The sequence below is a fragment of the Bos mutus genome, chromosome 10 (genome assembly GCF_027580195.1).
Source record: "Bos mutus isolate GX-2022 chromosome 10, NWIPB_WYAK_1.1, whole genome shotgun sequence".
Classification (NCBI taxonomy): Eukaryota; Metazoa; Chordata; class Mammalia; order Artiodactyla; family Bovidae; genus Bos; species Bos mutus.
Genome location: NC_091626.1, coordinates 64,554,389 through 64,581,792, shown reverse-complemented (window position 1 = coordinate 64,581,792; position 27,404 = coordinate 64,554,389). Strand labels below are relative to the sequence as shown.

Below are 27,404 nucleotides of genomic sequence, written 5' to 3'. Positions count from 1 at the left end.
GCTCAACTCACAGCAAATGCCGAATCTCAGCCTTAAAACTGGCCAGAGCTGCCTGGTGAATGCTGTTCTTGGTGACCAAAAGTTCGTTTTCAAGAGCCAGTGTCAACTCTGTCAAGTTGACATTTCCATCAAGGCTAAAATCCAAGGCCTAGAAATCAGAACAAGTTCAAGATAATCACAAGTTCTATCCTCAGAAAGCAGAAAATGTGAAGGTTATACAGACCTGGGGAACTGAATTTATAATCTACAAACTGGATATTTACATTTAATGGCTGCCTTGGAACAATATTCAACTAAGGTCTCTCTAAGGAAAACATGATTATTTACGTGTTTTTAAAAAATGCTGTCTGGCATTGTAAATAAACACAATGGCAAAACTCTAATCTTTACCAACAAGAGATCGGTTAAGAAATTTCTTGTGAATAATTTAGGGGTTAAAAACATGAAGTCAGCAACACTCCTGGTTAAAGGGGGTAGGAAAAGTTATCTCTTATGTCTGAGATCTTGGGAACAGAAGAATCATTAAGGAGAAATCAAATCACAAACAGAATTTTTCAACCCTTCCCAATTTGTCATTTGCCTCCCATTTCAGTTGCCACACCTTCAGGATCTCCTGGCTGTTTTCAATGCCTTCCTCCTGCCAGGTGTCAAGTATTCTCTCCACTGATGCATAGCCCATCCCATCATCCAGGCAGGAGAAGACCCGAAAACCAATGGTACTCATCATTGCAGATGGGGCTGTGGTCCGTCGTCCACTCTCATCAAAAGACTAGAAGAAGAAAGAGACTTGAGCAAGTTCAGGCGTTGCAACATGATATTGGTCGAGACCAAAAGCAGTCAGTCCTGACCACAAGGGGCAGAGGCATGCTTCTCTCATTTATACTGCTAGGATAAAAAGCCAAGTGGCCCCTTTGATCTTCCTTTCCCAAGTCAGTCAAGAATGCAAAACTGATCAACAGCTGACCTGGCAGACAGATCCTGCATACAGATGAGATGCATCTCTACTCAACATCAGGTTCCTTCTGGCCCACAGCTAACAGGAAGGGGCATAATTAGTGGTCTTCCTACTGTAATTTATGGTCATTTCTCAAACCCAACTTCCCCAGTGGTTTAGTCTTTCATTTCTGCTCTTCTTTTGCTTCTCTTTCTCCTCAGTATTTTTCTTCAGACAGCAGATTAACTCACTGGAAATTATTCAAATGAATTTTAACTTTACTCCCAAAGAATCCACTTCCTATTTATTTCTTACCTGCATGGAGATGTGCCTTTTCAATTGCCTATATGGGGTAGATGCTGATGGTGTAAGAGGTTTTCCATTTTTGAACAAGCCATAGAAAAAATCTTCTACACTCATCATACCATCAGGATCAAGATTATGGAAGACTTCTTCAAGCATCTAGAAAAGGGTAACCATATATCTTAACTATTTCTCTCAAAAAAACCCCACAAAGCCCCAAGCGCACTTCTAGTCCCAAGAGGCTCAGTGGTAAACAATTCACCGGCCAATGCAGGAGACGCTGGTTTGATCCCTGGGTCTAAGGAAATGGCAACCCATTCCAGTTATTCTTGCCTGAGAAATCCAATGTACAGGGGAGCCTGGCAGGCTACAGCCCATGGAGTCACAAAGAGTCGGACATGACTTAGTGATTAAACAACAAAGCCAACAGATACTGGCACCACTCTTGATCCCAGGACTCCAGAAATATGACATGTCCCTTTATTCTCACTTCACTAAATATATTTTCCTTTCTAGTAAGTCCTTCCCCCTCACATAAACTAAATAAAATTCATTTTCAACATCTTCATAATTTTCTGCAATTTAGAAATTAACTGTTTTCTCTTTTGCTCATACTCTTAGAACAGGTTATCTTCAACGTTACTATGCATTATCTTGTGAGTTAAAGAATTACTGAAAAATATAAAGATATAGCTTCCCAGTGTTGTAACAGCAGAAAACAGACATTCATTAAGCCATTATATTATAGTGACTCCACATGGTATTTTGCTTATATGAAATTCTGTAAACTAGCATAAATGGGTCTGGGACAGATTGCAATGATTTAAGAGCTTGGGTCTGAAACCCATGCCTTGGAATTTAGAACATTACTTGGAACCACACTGTGGTGTTTGGGGTTTTTAATTTCTTTTAATACTTCTGCACAATCAAAATGAAGACTGGATAGGAAGAATTTCACGTGTGTGCAATAGAAGTGTTCCGAGAGATGTGAAGAGAAGGAAATTCTGCTTGACTACTTTGCCCCCTCTGACAGTAATCAAGTGGTCCTCATCATATAGAGTCCCTTCTAGAGGCATGCCTGGGAGATGGTTTGTTCCCTAACTCACAGAGGAATGGAAAAGGGAATAAAGCAACATGAATCACAGATACCACAAAATAGGGAAAGAAAGCAAAGCCCTCCATTCTCACAGTCAGCTTCCTATTTGGGGGGCTGAAATTTTTCTATAGGACATGACCCCAATGTACAAAGCAGAAATCACCTGAGGGTCTTGTTAAAGTGCAGACTCTGATGTAGTTAAATCTAGGGCTGGGGCCTGGGAATTCTACATTTCTAACAAGATAATGCCTAATTTGCTGAGTAGCAAGGAACCGAATAAGCAACAAACTTACCATTAGTGCCTGCAACTGGGTCCCTTCTAACAAAAGCCTCTTTGTAACAAATCCTCAAATTTTCAATATTTATTTCCTAAGTCTGGACTATTGCTGGGACTCCTGTCATCTCCTAATTGTTGATTCTATCCCTCAGCTAAGTCCTTGTGGCATTTCTTTTATCTTGAATGTTTTTCCCAATCCATATCCAATGGGAAACATCTGTCTCTATTCTTGTTTTTCTACCAGTTCCTCTGGAGAGGATTCCAAAACAAAACCATTTTAAAGGGTGGAAATCTTTGGAAGAAGCAATAGTTCCTATAGAGAATCATAGGAAGAAACAGATGGAAAGATATTTTGGGCAAAATTCAGAGGTTGCCAAGCTCCCTTAGATTCTCTGTCTCATTTTTATCAAACAGAACACTTTCTTAGAGGACTAGGCTTTCAGGACTGTCAAGCCAGAAGTCACAGTAAAATCCAGCAGTGATGACTGAAGCTAACCAGCATATTTTGCCTTTAACACTGGAACATTCCAACATATTTGCCTTTAACATTTTAACATTTTGCTCCACATTGGTTAGCCCTGTGACCTTGGCCAAATCAATGTACAGCTTCCTGACTGCCTAAACACCCATCACCGGATCCATTCCAAGTGGTGGAGTAAGCGAGTCCTGCCAGTTATTAGACATGGGGGTGTGGGCAAGTGGTGAGTAAATGAACGTGGATTCAGAAGAGGACGGATGGACTGGGTTGGCCTGATAAGAATGCTAGTCAGTGGGCAACTGGGACACACCCTGCAGCCTATGCAGGAGCTGAATCTAGACCCCTGAGGACATTCTTCCTCCCTATCACCAGCCAGGTCTTTAGATGGCTGATTTCCCAATGTGTAAGCTGGGAAATAGCCAGAGGTGCCAGGAAGGTGATATAAATGAATGAGGCAGGAGGGTCTTGAGACATTTAAAAGGCTACTTGGAAGCCTTTTAAAGCAGTGAACAGAACATTTGAGTGCATGCCCTGTCCAAAGGGGCTAGCCGTTTCTCATTACCAGAAAAACGGAGCCAAATCTTCTGATTTTCAGAAAAAAATCTCCTGATTTTAAAAAGTATAGCGAATAGTTCAATTTTTAAACATTGTGTAGGTCACACGGCCTTTGGGTCGTATCAGGCCTCTAGACTTCCCAGGTGGCTCAGTGGTAAAGAATCCTTCTGCCAAGCAGGAGACCCAGGTTTGATCCCTGGAGAAGGAAATGGCAACCCACTCCAGTATTCTTGCCTGGAAATCCCACAGACAGAGGAGCCTGGTGGGCTGCAGTTCACGGGGCTGCATGAGTCAGGCATGACTTGGTGACGAAACAACAAGGGGGATAGCCTGCCTTCACTGCCCTACAGCCGTCTTGGCTTCTGGAAGGCAGGCACTATCTTCGGCTATAAGACAGTCCATCTAGTTTCCCTTCATGCTGATGGCAACATGCAGCAGTGACTTCTTTCTTTATCTATAAAATGTGGGGTGACTAAATCTAAAATTGCTTTCAGTTGTAAAATTCTAGGATTCCAAGCTGTGTGTTGGTGAGATCATCATGAACTTTCAGCTCCGCTGTGGCCTAGAGCTAGTAGCACAAAAGCACCACAGTATTTCATGATTTTGGCAGGGAGGAAAAATACTAAGTAAAAGCTACATTCAATTAGCAATCCTTCACTCATCCTCACAGCAGAGGAGAATAAATGTGCTGCTGCTTTTCCTGGATTCTGGAAACTCGGCCACAGAAGAAAAAGCAACTCCCCATAAACAGCTACAGTTTATTCCAAGATTCGTTCTTAGATAAATAATCCAAGTTTGTGCAATATTTCTTGGCAAAAACAACCCAAGGTTCTGTACACTGCACTGGTTTATAATTTAGGAGGACGAATTTAATTTTATGACTCAACAGTCACCACTGATAAATAAATGACTGCGGAGCCATTAAAAGGTAGTCAGAGAGTGTGTAATGGGCACATACACAAGGGAGAAGGAGGAGGGAGAACTTTCCTGCAAGCTAGGCTACTTGGAAGCTTTTGATAATAAATCTCATTCTGGTTTAGGAAAATAATACCACTTATCCTCTGAGCAAGCAGATAACATGGTTTCGAATATCATTATAATCAAAGTTTCCCAAAGCTTGTACAACTGTAGCCCTAACCTCTAAGTCCCTTCAATCCTTATTTTCAACTCTTTGAAAGACGTGTCTTGGAATTAATTACATTCTTTTGTTTCATGGCTGTTCATGCACCCAGTCCTGCCACCCCTCTTAATTTTTTAGAAAATGTAAAGTTGAGAATTTTACCAAGCAAGAGCATCTTGGGGGCTGTTTCAAGACTCTTCTGTTGTATGTTTTCAAAACCGCCAACCTACCCTTTTCCATTTCCTCATGACCAGATTATTGTGATGACTCCTGGCTGGTGTCCTAATCTATGGCTCTCTTTACACCAATATATACCATAAAAGAAGTTCAGACCACCCTTAGCAAGTAAGTTTTTCCCATGTATTATGTAATCTGCTAAAGAACCCAGGGATGATATGGAGATTGTCTCTCCAAAGACTAAACTTATCAGCCTGGGCTTCAAAGTATTTCCCCAACTCAGCTCTCCCGAACTCTCTGCCTTGTCCTGCCTCCACACCTTTTTCACCTCTGACTCTGTGAGTGCCACAGCTACAGACTGACATCATGGCTACACTGAGCTGGGGTCTGACAATGATGTGGGGTAACATGCTTAGCACAGTGAGGCACACACAGTTTGGGTTCAGTAATTATCAGCTATTGTCAGTTCTTGTTTCCCACGACAAACATGAGCTCCTCAGAGACACAAACTTGATGGCTGACTTGCCAGGAAAAAAAGAGAATGGAGTCTCTGTAACTTGCGGCAGAAAACCAAAACACGGCTGTCTCCAGCCTGTGGCCAGGTTAGCTTGTATCACGATTACTATCCCTGAATAAAAATACAACGCAACGCTCACCTCTCCATCGACATTCTGCAAACCATACTGCTCGCAGATGGAGACCAGCTTCTTTCGGTTTAGGTGACCATCACGAGTGATCCCCAAATCTTCACAAACCTCCTGCAGTTTCTCTTCTATCCAGTCTTGGGGAGCCAAAGACCCAGTCTGTGAGGCTTTCAAATCATCTGGGTTCCAAAATCTTAACTGGCCTAAAATAAAAGCATATATTATATTGTCCCTAAAAGAACTGCACAGAGAGAGCACCTATACTCAAAGAAAAATATGCTTTTTGAAAATAAACGCTATAGAAAAGAGACTACCAAGTGTTGATTTGATCCAGAAGTTCAAATGAAGCAGAACCATTGGTTCTTAGGCCGCAATGAAGGCCAACAGGCACTCTTTCGTTCACTGGCAGTTATATCCCTATAAGAAATATTCCAGGGCAGTCACGTCAAGGTTCTAGGTTTGTTTTATTTCAAAGAAAAATGTGCACAGGCTTAGGCTTTGGTGTGATTGAAAGAGAAGGCTGGTTGAGAGCCATTCTAAAGAGTTTTATACATCCTACCTCAACTATAGCTACCAGATTTTATTATCTCTACTCTCTTTCTAGTCTAAGCACTGTTTTACTGAGAAGGAAATAATTTCATGGTAAATACCATTAAATAATGATAAAAGTCTCAAGAGTAGACTGTTTCTAAATCTTTACACATGAATATTCTGACCTATAAGCAACCTAACTTAAAAAATAAATGGTTACAAGTTATTATCTGTATATTAAGGATAGTTGATCCCCTGGTGGCTCAGTGGGTAACAAATCTGCTTGCAATGCAGGAGACCTGGGTTTGATCCCTGGCTCAAGAAGATCTCCTGGAGAAGAGAATAGCTGCCCACTGCAGTATTCTAACCTGGAGAATTCCATGGACAGAGGAGCCTGGTGGGCTTCCATGGGGTAGCAAAGAGTCAGACACAATTGAGCGACTAAGCACATATTAAGGATAAATTCTATTTGAGGATACAAGGATCAACCTACTTATTTAAAAATAAATATTTATTCTCCATGAAAAGTTCTCACTTCTAGTTAAGATTTCTACTTTCACATTAGAGATTCTGTCAAGTCATTACTTAAACATGAGCTAATTATTGGCATGATACTGTGTGCCTCCAAGAACCTTGGAGGGTTGAGAAGAGTATTTAGTGCTACCCCTACTATTTATTAAAGGCATTAAGCCCATTACTGCTGTGTCTTTACAGGTTGGAGGCCTAGAGAATTTGTAATTACACTTAAGTACAGTTAATCCAGGGTAGGCTGTGAAGTGGGTGGAGATCTGTCAGCTGAACCACAGTGCCATCTGCTGGTGAGGAGATCACCATGAAACTTGTCAAGGGATGCATTTAACCAGTAAATTGTTTGGGATGGTTTATAGATTAATGTGAAAGTCTATATAAGACAGTAATTAACCTATAAGTAAAATTCCACATCTCAGTTGCCATATCTTGCATGATGTTAAATGCAATGATTTAAAACTATGAGCTATCAACTGGGAATGAATTTTTTGTTGCTGTTGCACTTCAGGTTGCTTCTTAGCTGGCCTCCAGCAGGTAGGGCTATTAGGAAGAAGGGAAGGGCTTTGGGAAGGGGTTGTGGAGAATGCCCTGTGAATGCAGGCCTTCCCGCCCAGGCCGGCCCGGCATACCCTCAGTTCCTACCTTCTGCTTCATACTCCTCGCTGCGCTGCGTCTTCCAGTGCTAGAGGAGGCAAGAGGAGGAGGTTAGTGTGCTTCAGAACTAAGCCTGCTCTTCCAAGACCAGATCACTCTCTGGCCCTGATGTCATCATCTGAGTAAGTCGCATGATTCAGGACCCTCTAGTGCATTTATCCAGGCAGGCTCTCCTCAATCAGTGAGCCAATAGAGAGCAGAGGCCTAAGAAACACCACACCGCCTTCTGCAGCATCTCACCAAGGATTTGGCCTGTGAGCTGACATCACTTATTCAATAGCAAAACCTAGCACAACCAATAAAATCAGGCCAAAGCCAATATTCAGAATCCATCAACTGAAAAGAGTTTATACACATGCATTTATGAGTTTGTTCTTCAGTAAATGTTTAATAGGTGTGAGGTATCACGCTACATCTTTGGAAAACAACCATGAACAGGACAAGCATAGCTCTTCTCTCATGAGGATTATATGCTGACAAAGTCATGCAGACAAGAAAACAGAAAGAACAACATTGTAGTGTATTAAGTGCTATTGTGGAGGAGTTCAAGAATGGGTACCTAACTGGGTATCCTTCAGCCTTGGAAGTTCAGGGTAGACTTCCTGAAAGAAGCAAGATCTGACTGAGACCTGAGGGGTAGGCTGGAGACAGCCAAGTGGAAAGAAAGAAGCAGAGACTGTTTGCTGACCCATGAGACAAGAATGAGACAGGTGTGTTTGTGGCACAAAGGAGACAGAGGTGCAGCCCTGAACAGCTAGGCTAGAAAGCTCAAGTTAAAATGTACGCTATCAGTGAATTACTACATTAAAAGCAGTGGAACTGATCTGCACTGGATCATTTTGCCCCTTATCATGATATGTTCTACTGAGTCTTTTCCAAGTCACAGCATACAGGTGTAGTTTGTGTATTACACAAAAGCACCCAGCCCAGGGCACCCGTCAGAACCAAAATCTAGCCCTTGCTCCATGAGCCAAGCATGGCACAAATCTGCTTCCAACCAGTGGCTATGAGTAGGTACACAGTGATCTTTGGCCTCATCAGTAAGCTTCCTAATTACTCCTGTTAGGAGGTTCTACAACCACTGCAGTCAGGTAACCCTGTTGAGAAAGGTGTATCCCCCTTTTAAAACCTCCTGCTGTCTCGGCAAAGATCCAGCTTTATGAATGAAGGTACCTTTGATAAGTGATGCAAAGAGTTGATTCATTGGAAAAGACCCTGATGCTAGGAAAGATTGAAGGCAAAAGGAGAAGGGGCAGCAGAGAATGAGATGGTTAGATAGCATCACCAACTCAATGGACATGAATTTGAGCAAACTCCATAGTGGAGGACAGAGGAACTTGGCGTGCTGCAGTCCCTGGGGTCGCAGCGTCGGACACAACTTAGTGACTGAACAACAGCCTTTGATAACACATAAATAACCAGTCCACTCTCCTTGGTGGCTGAACTGCACAAGGGGAACTTATTTCTTAGATTCTTGAAACGAACAGGAAAACAAACCTAATTAACTCCCGTCTCCGGATCTTGGATTCCTCATGGCGGCAGTGAGCAATCTACAATTCTTAGGTGAAATGTTGATTTCTTTTAGTAACTTGTTCAAGTTGATACGAGTTCAAATTCCTACAGCCAACCTAGGCACATCTATTTTGTTCTTCTCTTCTTAACTGAAGGATAACCATCTACCAGGATTTCATAGCTCTGTATTTCACTCAGAAAGGTACGGCATAGAACACAGATTCAAAGAGCTCACCAAGATTTGCCACACTAACCTGAAACCCCAAACTGCCAGTGCTAAGTTATCCTTGCCATAGAGAGACATTCAAAGGCTGTAACTCAAAATATAAAAGCTCACTACAACTCACAGGCTACAACTAAAGGTCACTAAAAGGGATGGTAAGTCTAGGGACTGTGGCACAAGGTGATTTTTACTTGATTGTGATTATAATTTTATTGGCCCACATTTCCACACTGCAAACCTGACGAATGGATGATGTGTTGGGGGGTGGGGAGGGAGCAATGGAGGAAATAGACGTCCATAGATTTTTCTTACACTATTGTTTCTAGGAAGAAATCAATTGTTTTTATTTGTAAAGTATACATTTTTATGCCTCCTAATAAAAGCATCCTGCCTGTCTATCCCTGCACATTTATTTCCTCAACCAACAGAGCAAATGCTCATATTATTGCAGCACCCAAATGGTGAAAATTCATCATTCAGCATGTAAGTTGGAAACACCCTAAAATGAAATCCATTCAGTCCACCTGAAAAAAATAAAGTAGGTTTCTGTGATCTAAGAACCATCGGTCAAAATAAAACCTATCGAATCACATGCAGGGGATGACTTTTTAACAGCAGAAATGAAATGAGACATGGCAGAATAGGTGCCACTGGACAAGCCGCCGCCGGGACAATAGGTGGAAAAATGCAAACACACACCTTCAAAAAATGCTTGGCAACAATTCCCAACACAACAAGGTGTGTGTCTTGCTATAGAAAAATATATTTCTTACATTTTCTCACTTCTCAACTCATTAAAAATAGTGAACAATGAATTAGTTCAGAGGAGCAAGAGGCTTCAATGTACTATTTCCAAAATCTCATGAATCTATGCAACTGGGTGCCTCATCTGATTCCCGCTTCCCTGCCACCCCTGCTCCCCGATTCTCACGTCTGACTATTGAGGGTGGGAATCAGACTGCCACCTCGCTCTGAACCCAGGCTTACCTACTGGGTTTGAGCTTGAGCAAATTTCTTAATCTCTTTTGCCTCAGTTTCTCCATCTATAAAACGGGAATAAAGTAGTACATATTTCACAGAGCTGGGTAAAAATGCCTAGAATTGTGCCTGGCACTAAATAAGCAAATAAAATTCGATATTATTTTTCTTGGACATGTGTTTATGTAGCACATGTTAAATTTACATTTGCAGTTTCTTTTCATTACCATGTTTAAACTTAAAGGATTAATTTGATTGTCCTCGGGAGGTATTGGTTATTTATAAAAATTTGTAAGAAAATGCCAAGTCTCCAGCAGATATGCAAAGAATACAGACAATTCACATAAGAGGCAACCCAATTAAATATGGGGAAAGGTTCATTTCAGTAGCATTCAGAGATGCATAAATTAAAACCAAGCAATCATTTTGTTCCCATTAAATTAGCCAAGTATTTAAGATATGACTCCTATTACCAACAAGGTTATGATTTAAAATAGGCCTGTTTGGGAAAGAAAATAAAATAGACCTATTAATGTTATTGGAAACAATACAAATGGATATTACTTTTTACTAAAGGAAATGACTTTATGTATCAAAAGCCATGAAAATGTTCATGCTTTCTGATCCAATTTCATATGATTTCTGATGGTAAAAGAAAAGTATTGAAAACAATTTAAAAACAGTGGGGCATAAAGTATAATAACACATCATAATATAGTCATTATATAATTATAAAACCATTTTGGAGCATGAAATACATCTGATGAAATGTTAAATGAAAGACCACAACAAAAATGCCATCAACACTATGCCACTGGAAAAAAAACATTTATACAATTAGACAAAGACTGGAAGGAAACAGAGACAATAAATATATATTTAGTTGAGGGAATGTGGGAAACAATTTCATTTCCTTTACTGTTATAAATGTTGTTTATACCATATAAATAGGTACAACTTCACAACTTCTTTTGCCCACCTGCCCTCGAATTCTCACTGAATGAATTCCCTGTGACCTGGGGGTGGGGGAAAGGGAAACTTCTGCCCCCGGGTATGTACCACTCTGCTAGTCAGCAAGGTCCTCCTGCACTATGACTCGTGATCAAGAGAACAGGCTCAGTGGGAAGCCCAGGTGCTTCCAGGAGGGCAAAAGCTGCTGGTGCCAATGCCTCCTAAATTTAGCAGGGACACTCATCTGAGACATGCGTTGGGGACTGTGACCAGAGTCATCCAAAGAGGCACCCCTCATTCAGCCTAACCAATGGCATCAGGTACAGCAATTTAAGTGATTTCACGCAAATTCAGGGTGAGTGGTGACAAGGTAAGGAATAACTTATTTTAATATCTCCAGGGGTAACGATTTTCCAAGCGTTTCTCTACAGCCCTGTGTAAGAAGCACAGATCCAGCTAAGACCAGCCCTGTTAGAAGGGGAAGCAAACTTATCCTAAGGGCTATATTTTCATCCCAAGACCACTTCAACTGGAGATTGAGTTCACCACCCAGATGTTTTGCTATGCTTCTTCCCAGTCTCCCCCACAGGTCTGTTCCTTTAAGGGGAGATAAGCACATCACACAGTGGCTGAATGTTTGTTATTAAACTGCAATTTCAGGGGGTGAGGGTGGGAGGGAGCAGATCCAATTCATTCACAGCTCATTTATTTTCATTCTCACTGCCTGGAACCAGTAGTTCCAATTAAAAAGCAGGGGGAGAAAAAGGGGAAGGCAGGTTAGAAGGTGGGGGAGAGAGGGATTAGATCTCTGGACTACCGGAATACCACCAATAAAAACAGCCATCACTCTGGAACCAGGTCCTTTAATTGCTGATGGTTTCCCCAGCAGTAAAGCCTGGCAGGTAGCCTCCAGACACTGGTCTGCCCTGAGTGTTAGAAGGGAGGTAATCATAAACACCTCTGGAAAAGTGGGAGAGGAAGGGGTGGCAATTGCTGGGATGTATTCTCCATACTAATTAATGAAAAAGGATTTTCAACTTCTTTCCTTGAAATCTTATAATAGCCTCTTCCTGGAGAACAAATGGATATTAATAAATTAAAAAAAAAAATCGTCCTGTGGGAGCCCAGCTATTCCTGACTCTGGAGGCAAAATGGTAGCTGGGGGAGACTGCCAGGGTGAAGCTCTGCTGCTCTGTGTGCAGAATGGGGCTGACCACCCCCTCCCATAGGGACATGGAGGCACTGCCTGGGTCTTAGGAAATGTTCAGTTCAGTTCAGTCGCTCAGTCTTGTCTGACTCTTTGTGACCCCGTGAATCACAGCACGCCAGGCCTCCCTGTCCATCACCAACTCCTGGAGTTCACTCAGACTCATGTCCATCGAGTCCGTGATGCCATCCAGCCATCTCATCCTCTGTTGTCCCCTTCTCCTCCTGCCCCCAATTCCTCCCAGCATCAGGGTCTTTTCCAATGAGTCAACTCTTCGCATGAGGCGGCCAAAGTACTGGAGTTTCAGCTTCAGCATCAGTCCTTTCAAGGAACACCCAGGACTGATCACCTTTAGGATGGACTGTGCTGGGAGCAGGAGCTCCGCCCATAGCAAAGGTTATGAGGAAGGAGGCTCAGCATACGCAAAGGCGGGATCGAGCCTCAGGAGTCCCCCTGGAAATTCTCGAGCATCTACCCCCAAAACCAGAGTCTGCCTACTTTCTGCTTTGTGCTCTCACCTGTCCCCCACTACCTCTCTCTGAAAAAAGAGTTAACTTACAGCTCCAGTTAGTGTTTCAACCTATAAACTCATTTGGAAGTCCTCTAGCCTACCTGAATACGTTTTTCCGGCCACATGTGATTGCTCAGAGCCTCCCAACTGTGAGGCGGATGAGATGTTCTAAACTGTATAAATACAGATTCCTTTGAGCAGTTAAAAGATTGATTAGAAATTGTATTGGTGAAGGGTTTTTCACTTGTTGGGCCAATGTTTGCTGCTAAGTTTCCATATCCCTTACCTGCTGTGTCCCTGGCAGTGTATTGATTAATATAATTGGTGTAAGTAGTAGCTTTAATGTTTGTAATCTTGGACCCTTGAGTTAATTCTTTTTCTTGTTATAGCCTTTGCCCTATAGGAATGCAACTTTATCTAATGCTTTTGGATGGTGGCGCCTGACTTTAGAATAATCACCTTTAGAGAAAAATAAGTTTCTTAAAATGTTAACAGGCCTCCAGGCCAGAAGATGATGCAAATCACCTAAACTTTTGCATATGATAAGTTCGCAGGAAGAAAGCCTGGCTTACTGCATGACTCTACCCCTTCCCCCATTATCCTCTATGCATAACTTAAGGTATAAAAACTACTTTGGAAAATAAAGTGCGGGCCTTGTTCACCGAAACTTGGTCTCCCCATGTCGTTCTTTCTCTCACCTTCTGGCTGAATTATTCAGCCTCTTTTCTCCACTGAATTTCCTCACTGAGCTATCCTTATTTCAGCCTCTTTTCTCCACTGAATTTCCTCACTGAGCTATCCTTATTTAACCACTCTTTATATCCTTAATTAACGTTTAATTAAGCAATTGTTTCCTGATCCTCGCCGATGCCGTCTCCCCTTCGAAACCCCTGGATCCACCGGGGCTGGACCCCGGCAGGACTGGTTGGATCTCCTTGCAGTCCAAGGGACTCTCAAGAGTCTTCTCCAACACCACAGTTCAAAAGCATCAATTCTTCGGTGCTCAGCCTTCTTCACAGTCCAACTCTCACATCCATACATGACCACTGGAAAAACCATAGCCTTGACTAGACAGACCTTTGTTGGCAAAGTAATATCTCTGCTTTTCAATATGCTATCCAAGTTGGTCATAACTTTCCTTCCAAGGAGTAAGTATCTTAATTTCATGGCTGCAATCACCATGTGCAGTGATTTTGAAATGTTAGCTCTTGTTAATATTTCAGCAAGAACAATGATGTGGTAAAGGGTTTAGGCTCCAGAGATGGATTCTTCACTTATGGGCTATGCAAGCCTGGGCCAGTTACTTAATCACTGCGTGCAGTTTCCCTAGGGGTAAGTGAACAATGGTACCTACCTCTAAGGGTGTGCTAGTATTTGGAAAGTACTTAAAACAGTGAATGCTACAAATTAAGTCCTAAGTGTCTGTTAAGTAAATAAATGTTTAGTTATTATTCCTATGACCTGCGTGTGCAACACTAGGACAAAGGCAGAGGAAAGAAACAGCAGACAGACCAGCATCGGCTTTAAGAACAAACACAGAAGAGACTGTAGAAATGACAGCTTTGAGCGTGTTAGTTGTGATGAAGCAATCAACCTTTGATTCAGCATAGGAGCGAGGCCTCCTTGGGGGGCCTCCGCACTCTGAACAGTGTCCCCACAGCTGGCAGGGCTCAGCATGTCATGTGTGCTGACCAACAGCCTCTGTGAGAGTGGACAGAGGGGAGATGGTCAGAAGCTGCCTGGCCCTAAACGGCTGCTGCAGAAAGCAGCTCCCCACCCTCCCACACACACTTAAGCAGACAAAGGGAGTCCCACACCCACCCTGTGGGCTGCGTAGCTCAGTCACACTGGTCATTGTGGTCAGCTCTCAGGCTGTCCTACAGCTGGACAAGGGTGTCCGCACATGCGGGCCATACAGGCGGCCCTGCTTTCAGGAATGTTTCTTTTGGAGGGACACCTGCTTTGCTGGACTGCAGAGCAGATGGTCCGAGCCTCTGGGATCCAGGAGCTGCTAGCCCCGAGGCTGGGCTAGCATCTGCAGCCCGTGGGCCTGGCGTGGCCCCTGGCCACAATAGCCCAACCTCAGCCCCCAACAGCCATCTGCTTGAGTGCAGACCTCTGTGCCCCTCAGAATGTACGGCTAATTAAAACGATTATGGCGCACACACGGGGCTATTCTTTCCCAGCAAAGGTTGCTGAGCTGAGCTGATCTCAGCAGACTTAAGCAGATTTTTATTTTTTTATTTTTGGAAAGGGGAAAGTCTTGCAAGCCCAGAGAGAAGAGAAAGGAAATTTATTAAAGTAACAAAGCTCCCCCAACAAACTGAGCCATAGTATCCATTTTACAAGAAGAGCACACTTAAGTAAGCACAGGAAGTCTCTACACAAAAACAGGATCAGTTTAGGAGAATATTTATGATGGAAACCTTAGCACTTTTAAAAGTTAGCATCTATGGTATGGCCTATTTAACAACTCTAAATATTTATAAAGCCATGGTCTGGGCAGGTACTGGAAGCTAAGTGTGCCCAGCCAGGCTGCTACTATCCCTGCAGGGACACACTTTTGAGAACTTCATCTCGAGCTTTCCAGAATCTGAAGGTGAAAGGGCGATGAAGGGCGCCCTGACAGCCCCACACTCTAATCTCTTAACCCAGGGACAAGCTGCTCAATTGCAGGGCTGTCACAACTAGAATGCAAATCAGTTCCTTTATCTCTAAAAGCAATTAAAAGCTACAAGTAAGTGCTGGGGATAACAAGAGTTAATGTATGATTTTTAAATGCATGCACATTTAGATAAGTCCTGCTGCAATGCCAAACACCCTGCGGTACTGCCAGTGTGAAGAAATGCTGAATTTAAAGGAGTCTGAGCCTTAAGCCTTTTCTACCAAGTTTGAGGACTGGTTTCAGTTCACTGGATTTTAAAGTCCTTAAAGGAAGAGGATTCTTTCATACATCTGCTTGTGGTATCCTGCTCATCCGAGTCACTCTCAGACAGTGGATACTGCTTTCCTATTTGAAAAATACTTTCTAATGCTATAGTTGGAAAAATGTTACTATTATCACTTAAATTGACTTGTTAATTTTTTTTTGAAGTGTTGTTGATTCTGTTTTCTAGTTAGAAAACAAGTATTAGAAATTGTTGACCTGGAAAGAAGTGAGAATGAGGGCTGGATTCCAAAGGAACCTCCTCTGTGATGAAGACAGGAGGACTTATCAGAACAACAAACCTGAAAATCTGAGAGCTGTGTCTATGTTAGAATGAAAGCAACTTATTAGCTTTGAAGGGGTGTCTTTATATCACTTTTATGATCTATATTTGCATCTTGAATGAGTGTTTCATCTCTGAGAATAGCCAGATCTAATAATACTCAAGAAATATGAAGGGAATCACTGGAATTCCATGAATAAGGAAACCTCTCCTGATAATCTCACATCATTTGATGGAAGCAAATGGCATCAGTAATGCAACTGCTTATTTTATCTAAGACTAGAACAAACAATGTAACAGGCGAGGAACTGAAAAACAGGTTTGACTACAAAAGCTCTTAGCAGAACTTCTCCAAGTTACTAAGAAGTTTGCTCCAAAATTAAATATCTGCTCTATACAACGCAAATGAATAATTCATGAAGTTCAGCTACAAAGTTATGCATATATGAAAATGAACATAAGGAGAATTTAAGTCAGTTTCACACTTCTTGAAGAAGTTTGATTTTACGGAGGGCAGTAAAATCAGTGTTGGGGTTCTTCATTTCTGTTTTTGGTTTTAAACAACCACCACCACTCATCCTCCCACTCCCACAGTCCTGACACAAAGGCTTGATTTAATGTCCATTCTCGGCTGAATGAAGCAATTGGCTTTAACTTTTCTCTCAGGTCCTCACTTAAACTGCAAGGCTTTGACTTACACTTCTATTGTCTGCAATTGAAGAAACCATTGTTCAAAGCCTCTGGCTCACGATAAGAATCTTACTAGACCCGATTTATACCCTGTGGAGGAAAACAGTTAACAAGGTGTCCCGTGTTTGGAATGAGGGCAGAAAGCAAAGTGGCCCTGCTCCAACTGTATTCATTGTCAACCTTTTCCACTACATCTGAATAATACAGAATAGAACCAAGAATTAGTTTTTTCCCCCACTTCCAGCTACTCTTAGGAGAAAAGTGAATATAAAATTCAAGGTTAGTTCAGTAGCCACTGCATATGTGTATATAAGGGGGGTGGGCTGGGTATGTACTCTTGGAATCTAAAAACTCACCTGTTTCTTCACAAAGTAAAGCAAAAACTACCACCACCAAAACCTTCTCATTAATCATACCTTACGTTGGAATCAAGAAAGTGTCCTTTGTTAGTCTGGATTAATTCAGAATAGAATGTCCAACTGAACTGCCTTGAGTGAAAATGATCCTGCGAACAAAGAAAAGTCACTATTTTCCCTTCAATACCCCAGAGGAGATGTCAGACTCCCAAGGGATCTATTTGTCAGATAAACACACTAAATTGAAAGGTGAATGCACATCTCAACCTGATGCTGGAACCTTCCATCACTTGTAAACTAGCACATTTTGCCTTCAGGGTTTCTAAGTGAAATTCTAAAATATCATTTTAGTGCTAAAAAACTTAGCAGGATTAAAGTGGTCTTTCCCTGTGCAATGGCTTTATGGCCTTGTAAAGTAAACTTGGTAGGGGAGGCATGCTTAACAGTTAGATTAGGTATTTTCTGCTTCATCAGGAAAGAATCAAATTGCCTGAATAAAGCTGGGGAAGGTAGGATGGCGATGATTAAAATGTTGACAATTTATGTTAGGGTTTTACCTTATGTGAACTGAAACAAAAGTCGAACACAACCCCAAACACCTCATAACAAGGTGTTATAACTCACAGAACTCATGTATTCTATTCAAAGGATGAGGCCAAAATGTGATCCCACAGTCATAACATGGGTTCTCACCCAAGGCACGACACACAATGGTTGGTGCACCGTGAATGGTCATGGGGGCAATTTGGATCTTCGCATGTAACTTATATTAAAAAATTTACGTGCTTGAAAGCAATCTCTACCATAACATCAGGCTTCCCTGGTAGCTCAGACCTTAAAGAATCTGCCTACAATGCAAGAGGCCCAGGTTCGATCCCTGGGTTGGGAAGATCCCCTGGAGTAGGAAATGGCAACCCACTCCAGTATTCTTGCCTGGAAAATTCCATGGACAGAGGAGCCTGGCAGGCTATAGTCCACGGGGTTGTAAAGAGTCAGACATGACTGAGCGACTAACACACACACCACATCACTCTGACTTGCCAGCATCTCTGTTTTCTTGGGTGGGAGGAAAATGGTGAAGTTACAGGTAGACCTCAGAGAATTGTGGCCACTGAGAATTACCTGTAATCTGTTGAACATATGAATATATGGGAGAAGGCCTTCCAAATAAGGATGCAGAAAGGACACTGTGCATAACTAGACCAAGAGCCTAGGAATGAAATGTCCCCCCTTAGCAACACCCCTACTCTGGAGCAACCCTAGAGGGAAACTCTGTGTGTGTGTGTTGTGTGTATGTCAGCTGCTCAGCCATATCTGACTCTCTGCGACATCATGGACTGGGGCCCCACTAGGCTCCCATGTCCATGGAATTCTCCAGGCAAGAATACTAGAGTGGGTTGCCATTTCCTTCTCCAGAAGATCTTCCCAACCCAAGGACTGACCCCATGTCTCCTGCCTTGCAGGCAGATTCTTTACCATCTGAGCCACCAGGGAAACAGGGTAGGGATTATTGTTTATCCCTTCAGATGACTGTTTGCTAACGTATCTCTACAGGATGAGTTCCTAGAAAGAAACAAGTTACCCTGAGGCTAGCATTTAGAGGTGACTTGTGACACCATAGCTTTACTGACTATGCCAAAGCCTTTGACTGTGTGGATCACAATAAACTGTGGAAAATTCTGAAAGAGATGAGAATACCAGACCACCTGACCTGCCTCTTGAGAAATCTGTACGCAGGTCAGGAAGCAACAGTTAGAACTAGACATGGAACAACAGACTGGTTCCAAATCGGGAAAGAAGTACTACATATTGTCTGTACAAGACTGTATATTGTCACCCTGCTTATTTAACTTATATGCAGAGTACATTATGAGAAATGCTGGGCTGGAAGAAGCACAAGCTGGAATCAAGATTGCTGGGAGAAATATCAATAACCTCAGATATGCAGATGACACCACCCTTATGGCAGAAAGTGAAGAGGAACTAAAGAGCCTCTTGATGAAAGTGAAAGAGGAGAGTGAAAAAGTTGGCTTAAAGCTCAACATTCAGAAAACAAAGATCATGGCATCCAGGCCCATCACTTCATGGGAAATAGATGGGGAAACAGTGGAAACAGTGGCTGACTTTATTTTTTGGGCTCCAAAATAACTGCAGTTGGTGACTGCAGCCATGAAATTAAAAGACGCTTACTCCTTGGAAGGAAAGTTATGACCAATCTAGACAGCATGTTAAAAAGCAGAGACATTACTTTGTCAACAAAGGTCCATCTAGTCAAGGCTATGGTTTTTCCAGCAGTCATGCATGGATGGGAGGGTTGGACTATAAAGAAAGCTGAGTGCGAAAGAATTGATGCTTTTGAACTGAGGTGTTGGAGAAGACTCTTGAGAGTTCCTTGGATGGCAGGGAGATCCAACCAGTCCATCCTAAAGGAGATCAGTCCTGGGTGTTCATTGGAAGGACTGATGCTGAAGCTGAAACTCCAATACTTTGGCCACCTGATGTGAAGAGCTGACTCATTTGAAAAGACACTGATGCTGGGAAAGATTGAGGGCTGGAGGAGAAGGGGACAAAAGAGGATGAGGTGGGACTCAATGGACATGAGTTTGGGTAAACTCCGGGAGTTGGTGATGGACAGGGAGGCCTGGTATGCTGCGGTCCACGGGGTCGCAGAGTCGGACATGACTGAGCGACTGAACTGAACTGTGACACCATTCCATTCTATTGCCCACCTCTCCAAACTCCTTAAATAAAAAGGATTATTACTTGATTCATCCTAGAGCTGAAAACTATTCTCCTGTTGGGTAATAACAGCCGGACTTCCTCATTATTGAACTTCTGATAACAGATTCAGGTCCTGTGGTCTTCATCAAAAAAAAAAGAAAAACTCTCAAGTCACTTTAGAAGAAAAAATGAGGCTTGTCTGAGGACAGGAAAAACTTTAGTCTACGGGCAAGCTAGGAACCCCTGAGCCAGGGCCCAGGAGTCAAAGAAACCTAGAACCAAACCAAGCAGACTTGTCTCTAGCTTCCCATCTGACTGCTCCTCATGAAATAGTCATGTCACAGGAGACCCAGCCCGCTCCTGCCTTTAATACTGCAAAGCCACATGGAAATATGAGTCCCTGATAACAAACACACCCAAGGAAGAAATTCTTAACACCCAAGGGCAGGAGACAAAAGGGCCAGAGGCAACCAAGAGGAAGAAAAAAGAAACCAGCAGTACAATAAAGAACTCCTGACAGAATGGCCATCATCAAAAAATCCACAAACGACAAATGCTGGAGAGGGTGTGGAGAGAAGGTAGCCCCCCTACACTGTTGGTGGGAATGTAAACTGGTACAGCCACTATGGAGAGCAGTATGGAGGTTCCTTAAAAAACTGAAAACAGAGCTACCATATGACCTTGCGATTCCAACCCTGGGCATATAGTTGGAGAAAAACATCTGAAAGGAAACATGCACCCCAGTGTTCACTGCAGCACTGTTTACAAAAGCCAAGACACAGAAGCAACCGAAATGTCCATTTGCAGAGGAAAGGATAAAGAAGATGTGGTACATATATACTATGAAATATCACTCAGACATTGAAAAGAATGAAATAATGCCATTGGCAGCAACACGGAAGGACCTGGAGAGTGTCATACTCAGTGAAGTAAGTCAGACAGAGAAGGAGAACTATCCTATGACATCCCTTATAGGTGGAATCTAAAAAGAGATGATACAAATGAACTTGCAAAACAGAAAGAGACTCACAGACTTAGAAAACAAACTTATGGTTGCCAGGGGGAAGGGATAGTTAGGGACTTTGGGAAGGACATGGACACACTGCTATATTTAGAATGGATAACCAATGGGGGACCTAGTGTATAGAACATGGAACTCTGCTCAATTGTATGTGCCAGCCTGGATGGGAGCGGGGTTTAGGGGAGAATGGATACATATATATGTATGGCCGAGTCCCTTCACTGTCCACCTAAAACTACATTGTTAACTACATTGTTAACCAGCTATACCTCAATACATAATAAAAATTTTAGTTTGGGAAGAAGTGATTTGGTAGCTTGAGATGCAATAAACCCCATTTATTCATACAAAAATCTGCAATCTGGCTGTTTGTATAAAAAAAAAATAAAGACCTCCTGACAGATACTGAACTTCTAAGTTAAGAATAAATAAACCCCACAGTTCATTGAGAACATTGCCCTCCCCATCTTCCCCACCTGAGGGCCACTCTAGAATAGGGAAGATGCCCCAGTACTCCGAGGAGCCCCAGATAGCTTCTGTAGAAGAGACAAGGGTATCTAGAGCAAGCCAGTGCTGACCAGAGGATGAACTGAGTTGACCAACAGAGTGGCTTTCCATTGCTGAAATGACCACAGAAACTGGCCAGGAAACCAGAGTGCCACCTTGACACAACCAGATGCAGTTAAAACCAATGGTGACGAAACTATGCTGCAGATCGTGAGGGCAGCGCGTGTGATCCACAGCCAAGGTTACTGCACGAAGCGGAGGCCGGCCCATCTTACTGCCAACAGGCACATCAAAAACCTCATGCATCATGCTGTAAATGTTGTGATGAATCGATCTGAAAACCAACAGGCTCCATTTAGTTCACAAAACACTTCATTTTTAGATAAGAAAGCAGCGGGATGAACTTTGAGTCCACTTTTAGCAATAAATAAAGAGGGAGGTAAAAACGTGTTATCTGATTTGCTACAGGTTTTCTGGTTGGGCTATAACAGACTCTCGAAGTCAAGTCAGTAGAGTCCTTGGGGAGAGCAGACAGAGACAAATGACGTTCTCCAGCCCTCTATTTGCTGCTCTTTGATGGTGGGTTATTACACCAAAGCCTTTTGACACTATATAGTGTCAAAAGGTCACACCTAAGAGGTTTCTAGAGGAGTTAGAGAAGCTGAAGTTTATCAGGGGTGAAATGATTCTCCCAATATACCCTTGTACTAAGTATAAGCAGCAAGATTTTACCCAGACTCTGGCCTCAACCCTTAACTTTATTTACACATAAAGCCAAAGTTGCACTTTTTAAACAGTAAATCTCATTAGAAATCGGTAGATGAAATTAAATAAAGACATAAGAAATATCCTACCAGCCACAAAATCAGTTCTGCCCAAGAACTTTCTGGGTATCCCCAGGTGGTAATTAGAAACTCGCCTCACAAAAAAAATAAGTAACCATTTCATTTCTTAGCACCAAATAACAGTACCTCAGCACTGAAAACAGTTGGAGAAAGGAGATACTAAACTTAAAAGTGTTTTCCAAATAAGAAAATCTTCCCCCATCAAGTGTGAAGCCCTATTTTAACCAATTAGTTTTTTCACAGAGACATGTCTCAGATACATTCCACACTAGTTAGGGCTATGAAACAGGTTTAATGTTGCCATTTTGATACCCTTCCTGTCAGCAAGATAAATAGTACAGACACTGCAGTGACTGAAGTATGCAGATCACCTGCTCACCTGAAATAGTAAATGGAGCACTTGTGAGTGCGAGCCTATGTGCTTTACTGTGGAAAGGGCCCTATCTAAATTCTCAGTGACCCAAGGCAGGGTCTGAAACCGACTGAACCAAGATGGGTAGAGGCCTCTGCCCCAGACCCATGGGCCCCCAGTGCTGTGACGTTTTAGTAGCATCCTTGTTGCTTCTCAAAGTCTTTCCATTTTTAGCCATCACCGCTCACCCACACTATTCACACCACTTTTGTGGCTTCTATCTATCTTACCCCCTTTAGCTGCTTTTCTTCCTCTCTTCTCACTCGCATTTCTGCCACTGCTCCTTCCCCTCTATTGTGAGGACAGGTATCACTTGATTCTAAAAAGCAGTGCGAGCCTCTTCTGGTTAGCAGACCAGTCATGTGTCTTCTAAATTGCAGCCCTTGTGGTTGGTCTCATTTCTGCTCAATACTGGGACTCTCTCTGGTTACCTTTGGGTTTGTGGGTATTCTAGAAAGTTGAAGATGCCGGGTATCTGCTTGCAGGGGACATTATTGGAGCAAGCTTCTCATAGATATATCAGCAAGCTGAACATGAAAGTTAATGGCAACACACACATACTCCCTGCTTAAACTATGATCTACAGATGACTTTAAGGAAGTTGAGGCTCTTTTGTCTCTTTCCCAGCTTATATGAGCATCTGAAATATCTGCATCCCCAGACTAAGCTGGGATTTGCAAGAAATATTTAGAGCTTGCTCAGCATGGCACTTTCAATCATGTTCTATAAATGGGATGCTGGTAAATGAGCCATAAAGAAAAAAAAAAAAAGAAAATGCTACTGCTTCTTCCTTATTGGTAGAGTATAGCAAAATGTAAAATGAAAAGAGGGAGATGAGGGAAGCAGAGGGATATCTGATTGCTGGGGAGTCAGATGCGCCTGGGGGCGACAGAACTGGTAAGAACCCTGGCAATTGCTGAGCCCTGTGACAAGGACAAAGTTGCAAAGCTGCTTTATCCCACCACAAAAGATAAGATGCTGGCTCCTGAAATGCCTGAGAACGGCTTTCACTTCTTACCTGTCACTGCAGCTGTTTTATAGTTTGCGGGGAGGGAGCTGATGAGCTTTTTACATAACTGAAAATGACACTGCCATGGAGGAGAGAGAGATTCCCAAGAAGAGCTAGAAGTGGCAGACCTCAGATAAATACAAAAATAACTGCGTTAAAAACTATATACATAAAACATGCACAGAAACATCAGCTCTTCAAAAGCTGAAACAGAGATGAAACATATAAACAATAGAAAAAGCAGTCATAGATATCCAAAAGGCAAGTAAGAAGATTAGCATGTAGTTGAAAAAAAAAGTGGCTGAGAAAAGCCATCAGCCCCTCAGTGGTCTTGTGTTTGTGCCACAAGGGTGTGGGTAACCCCAAGTCTCCACACCTGTGGTCCAATTTCTTACCTCGCTGCGCTCACTGGCTGGGATGTGTGAAGGCTGTGCTTCTTCATCAAGTGGCTCAATGACAGTCACCTCTGCAAATTCCTCCACGGATTCTTGAAATTCAGGTAAAGATCTGCGTCCATAACGCTTCCCACCTCTAACATATTTGGGCTGAGCTTCGAGAGTGCAGTCTGGGCAAGGAGACAAGAGTTGAGGCCACATTACAAGACAATCTCAGTCCCTATCTGACAACTCCCAGCCTTTGGACACAGCCTCTTATATACCAGCCCCAAAATAAACCACCACCATTCGCCAGTTGCAGTGGATGTGGGCGTCCATGAGCTAGCAGGTCAGATGCACAGCACAGCTTTTAACTCCGAATGATTTATAGTGCCCCGAGTAGATCTCAGCATATGGTGGGAGAGATGCAGAGCCCACAGTGAGGAATTTGCTTAAAACTATGGAATTAAGATCAGGACAAAGCAAGCAGTCATATCTGTTCTGTTTATCAAGCTCTGTTCACAGACACAGGGGAAGGTAGAGGGAGGGATCATACCACCAAAGAGACACGTTGGAAAATGATGATAAAATGAACACTCTATCAGCACTGTAAAGGTAGCATTCACACCAATTAGTCTGGACCATACCCCTCTTGTATGTCAGTGACTCCTTTGTTACCATCCCACTTTCTGATCCATCAGACAAGCAAGATGAGAGAACAAAGAAACTGACACAGTGCATCCTCATCAATTAATGACAGCTCATTGCTTACACGAAACTTGGCATCAAAATCTCATTATAAAATTAAAAGCTGTGGAATAAAACAGCAACTGCAAAACTGCATTAAGAAGATTATATATAGTTTTTCTCTTCATGAGCTTTGTGCATTGCAAAATAAAAAAGAATGTGCATATAAGGGGAGAGTCATCTCCTGACCTTGAAGAAGGGCTTCAGCATTGTGCAGACCACGTCTCAGGTTCAACCTTCACCACCTTCACCATCACCACCACCTTCACCACCACCAACCATCACCACCACCACCACCATCACCACACACTAATCTTCCTCTACAATGGTAGCTTTAAAGCAATAATACTTCACTCATTACGAATGTCAAATTAGAGATACTTTTTTTTTTAGCATCTTGAACAGAATTAGGGGAATAAAATATTCCATTAAATATAAGACTGGCAAGACTTTGATTTCAGTTCTTATCACCCATACAGACATACTGTCTCTCTGGAGAACATATGTGTTCTGTTTGCAAAGACAGTCTTAACAAGGTATGTCTGAACTCAGACATGTATATTTTTAAGTAAGGGCTGTACACATATCAACAAAACTAGGGTAGATGATTAGATAAGAACTAAGAAAATAAAACCCTACCCCTTAACATGAAAGTGTTAAGGGGTAGCGGTTACTTTGAAGCTTCCCCGGGAGGACTGGTGACCCTATGTGACTAACTGTCCTCACTCCTCCAGGCCCTTTTTCTGGGATAAGCTCTGATTTCACAAATGTGCTCAGAAACATCCTGAAAATGCTCAGCAGAGCTCAGAGTGAAGTATTTATGCTTGTTCTATAAATTCTAGCGATATTTATATCCAGCTTTTTCAAAGTCCCAGCCAAGCCACTTTATTAGGTCGAGTGATTCTCTTACAGAAAGTGTTCAAGCATACAAAATGTATACTGAAAGGCACATGCATATTTGAAGGTACCTTTTATCAGAAGAGAGTGTGTCAGCTTGTGAGCGTTCAGGAGTGGCCCAGACACCCGAGCTGCTTGTTGGCAGCTGACACCCACAGATGCTAGTCAGATAAGAGGCAATGTAGAACCATCCTTAATTTATTACATATTCTTAAATTTTAGTGGAGGACAACAAGATACACCATTTAGTGATGATGGGGGCTTAGAAAAAATTAAAGGGAAAACGTAAAACATCAGAAAATGGAACATGGGATTTTCCCACTGTGAGAAGATAGTCACAGTCTGGGGAAGGAAGTGACAAAGGAACTCTTAATATATGCTGTACTTTTTCAGAGGAAAAAAAAGCAGTGGGACAAAGCCACTGTTTCAAACCAAAAACCAAAAAAAAATCCCACTGTGATTTAATCTAAAACCCATCTGTGGATAAAATGGTTCCCTAGTTAGTGAAAGTGTTAGTCGCTCAGTCGTGTATGACTCTTTGCGACCCCATGGACTGTACGCTGCCAGGCTCCTCTGTCCATGGGATTCTCCAGGCAAGAATACTGGGGTGGGCTGCCATTCCCTTTTCCAGGGGGATTTTCATGACCCAGGGATCGAACCTGGGTCTCCTGCATTACAGGCAGATCCTTTACCATCTGAGTCACCAGGGAAGCCCTAGTTATTTACCACTAAATATCTCATGCTGTGTAGGGAGCGGTGGTAGATTTGAAACAGTTTTTTTCCCTACACAATGAAAGGTAATACGTATATTGTGAAACACTAGGATCCTTTGTTGTTTTATTTATATACGTACTTATTTTTGCATTGCCAGAAACTTTAATTTTTAAGTTAATTTTATATTTTAATTATAAAAACCAATTCTGAGTAAACTCTAAGTTAATATCTTTCACAGACTGTACATACATCACAAAGTCAATTTCTAGAGAAATCGATTAAATATAAAATCTTTTAGGAATAAAGATATTAACACAGCAAAGGAAAAATGAAGTATTAAAGTTTCCTCATAAGAAATTTCACAAATCATACAATAAAGTATCAGACTAATCACATCAATTAAAAATAGTTACATTTTAGACTTACATACTCACATATCTTTTTTCTGTTTAGAGCATCAACCTCACTATATTTACAAAATAAGAAGGGGAAAAAAGACATTAAATGTAAGGTCTAGAGAGAACATTCATGGCCAATAGTCATTGCTGTGTTAAGGGTTTGAAAACTCCAATATTCTCCTTATTCATCTCAAGCAGGGCTTTACAAGTGTTCAGCAGCAGTCCACCAAAAAGGAGGCCTCAGTGGGGGTTTCAAGACATTCTTGCTCACTGAAACTAAAGAACACCTTGCCCCTTCCTTACCATGCCCAAGAAAGACTTGCCAAATCACAGCCCTGGGGCAAAGTTTCTTTACTTTAGGAGCACATCTGGATGTAATGTACATAATCTTTTCTATGTCAGATAATACATGGTCATTTAACCTATTAAGAAATGAAATTATGTACATATAGCTTCCTTTAACCTAAGTCTAAGTAACTGCTCCAATCATGAGCTCCAAGGAGGGACATGAAATATCAGTGGTGGGGGCTGGATAAAGGACTGCTTTTACTTTCAGTGTTTCAGTTCTTTGAATGTATATTTATGATTCTACCTGGAGTGTCAAGCTTGTGAGCCATTTTCCCTTCTTTCCTATTTTCCATTTCCCCTATTTGGCATCACTACATAAAAATACAAGTGAGCTTTGAAGGAAAGCAGACAAGCCCACACTGCCTAGAGGAGTCTTGGACTCCTGGAGAGCTCACGATGAGATGTAACAAGAGAGACTCCAGAGCTGTGACAATGTTCACCTTCCAGAATCAGGAAGAACCACAGTGCACACGTTTA

General features: G+C 42.2%; 1 protein-coding gene across 7 annotated transcripts in view; it reads right to left on the bottom strand.

Moving 5' to 3' along the window:
* Positions 1–27,404, bottom strand: part of NIN (ninein) — a 107,650-nt gene that overhangs the window by 48,712 nt on the left and 31,534 nt on the right. For 4 of the 7 annotated variants that reach the window (XM_070378089.1, XM_070378092.1, XM_070378091.1 and 1 more), the window contains 7 exons: positions 25,539–25,628; positions 23,845–24,014; positions 7,286–7,325; positions 5,597–5,787; positions 1,250–1,396; positions 602–769; positions 12–148 (listed from right to left, as the gene is read on the bottom strand). In XM_070378089.1, coding sequence (XP_070234190.1) covers positions 12–148; positions 602–769; positions 1,250–1,396; positions 5,597–5,787; positions 7,286–7,325; positions 23,845–24,014; positions 25,539–25,628 — 943 coding nt within the window. The remainder of the gene's footprint in view (positions 1–11; positions 149–601; positions 770–1,249; positions 1,397–5,596; positions 5,788–7,285; positions 7,326–23,844; positions 24,015–25,538; positions 25,629–27,404) is intronic. The other 3 variants (XM_070378093.1, XM_070378094.1, XM_070378096.1) reach the window with 1 other exon arrangement.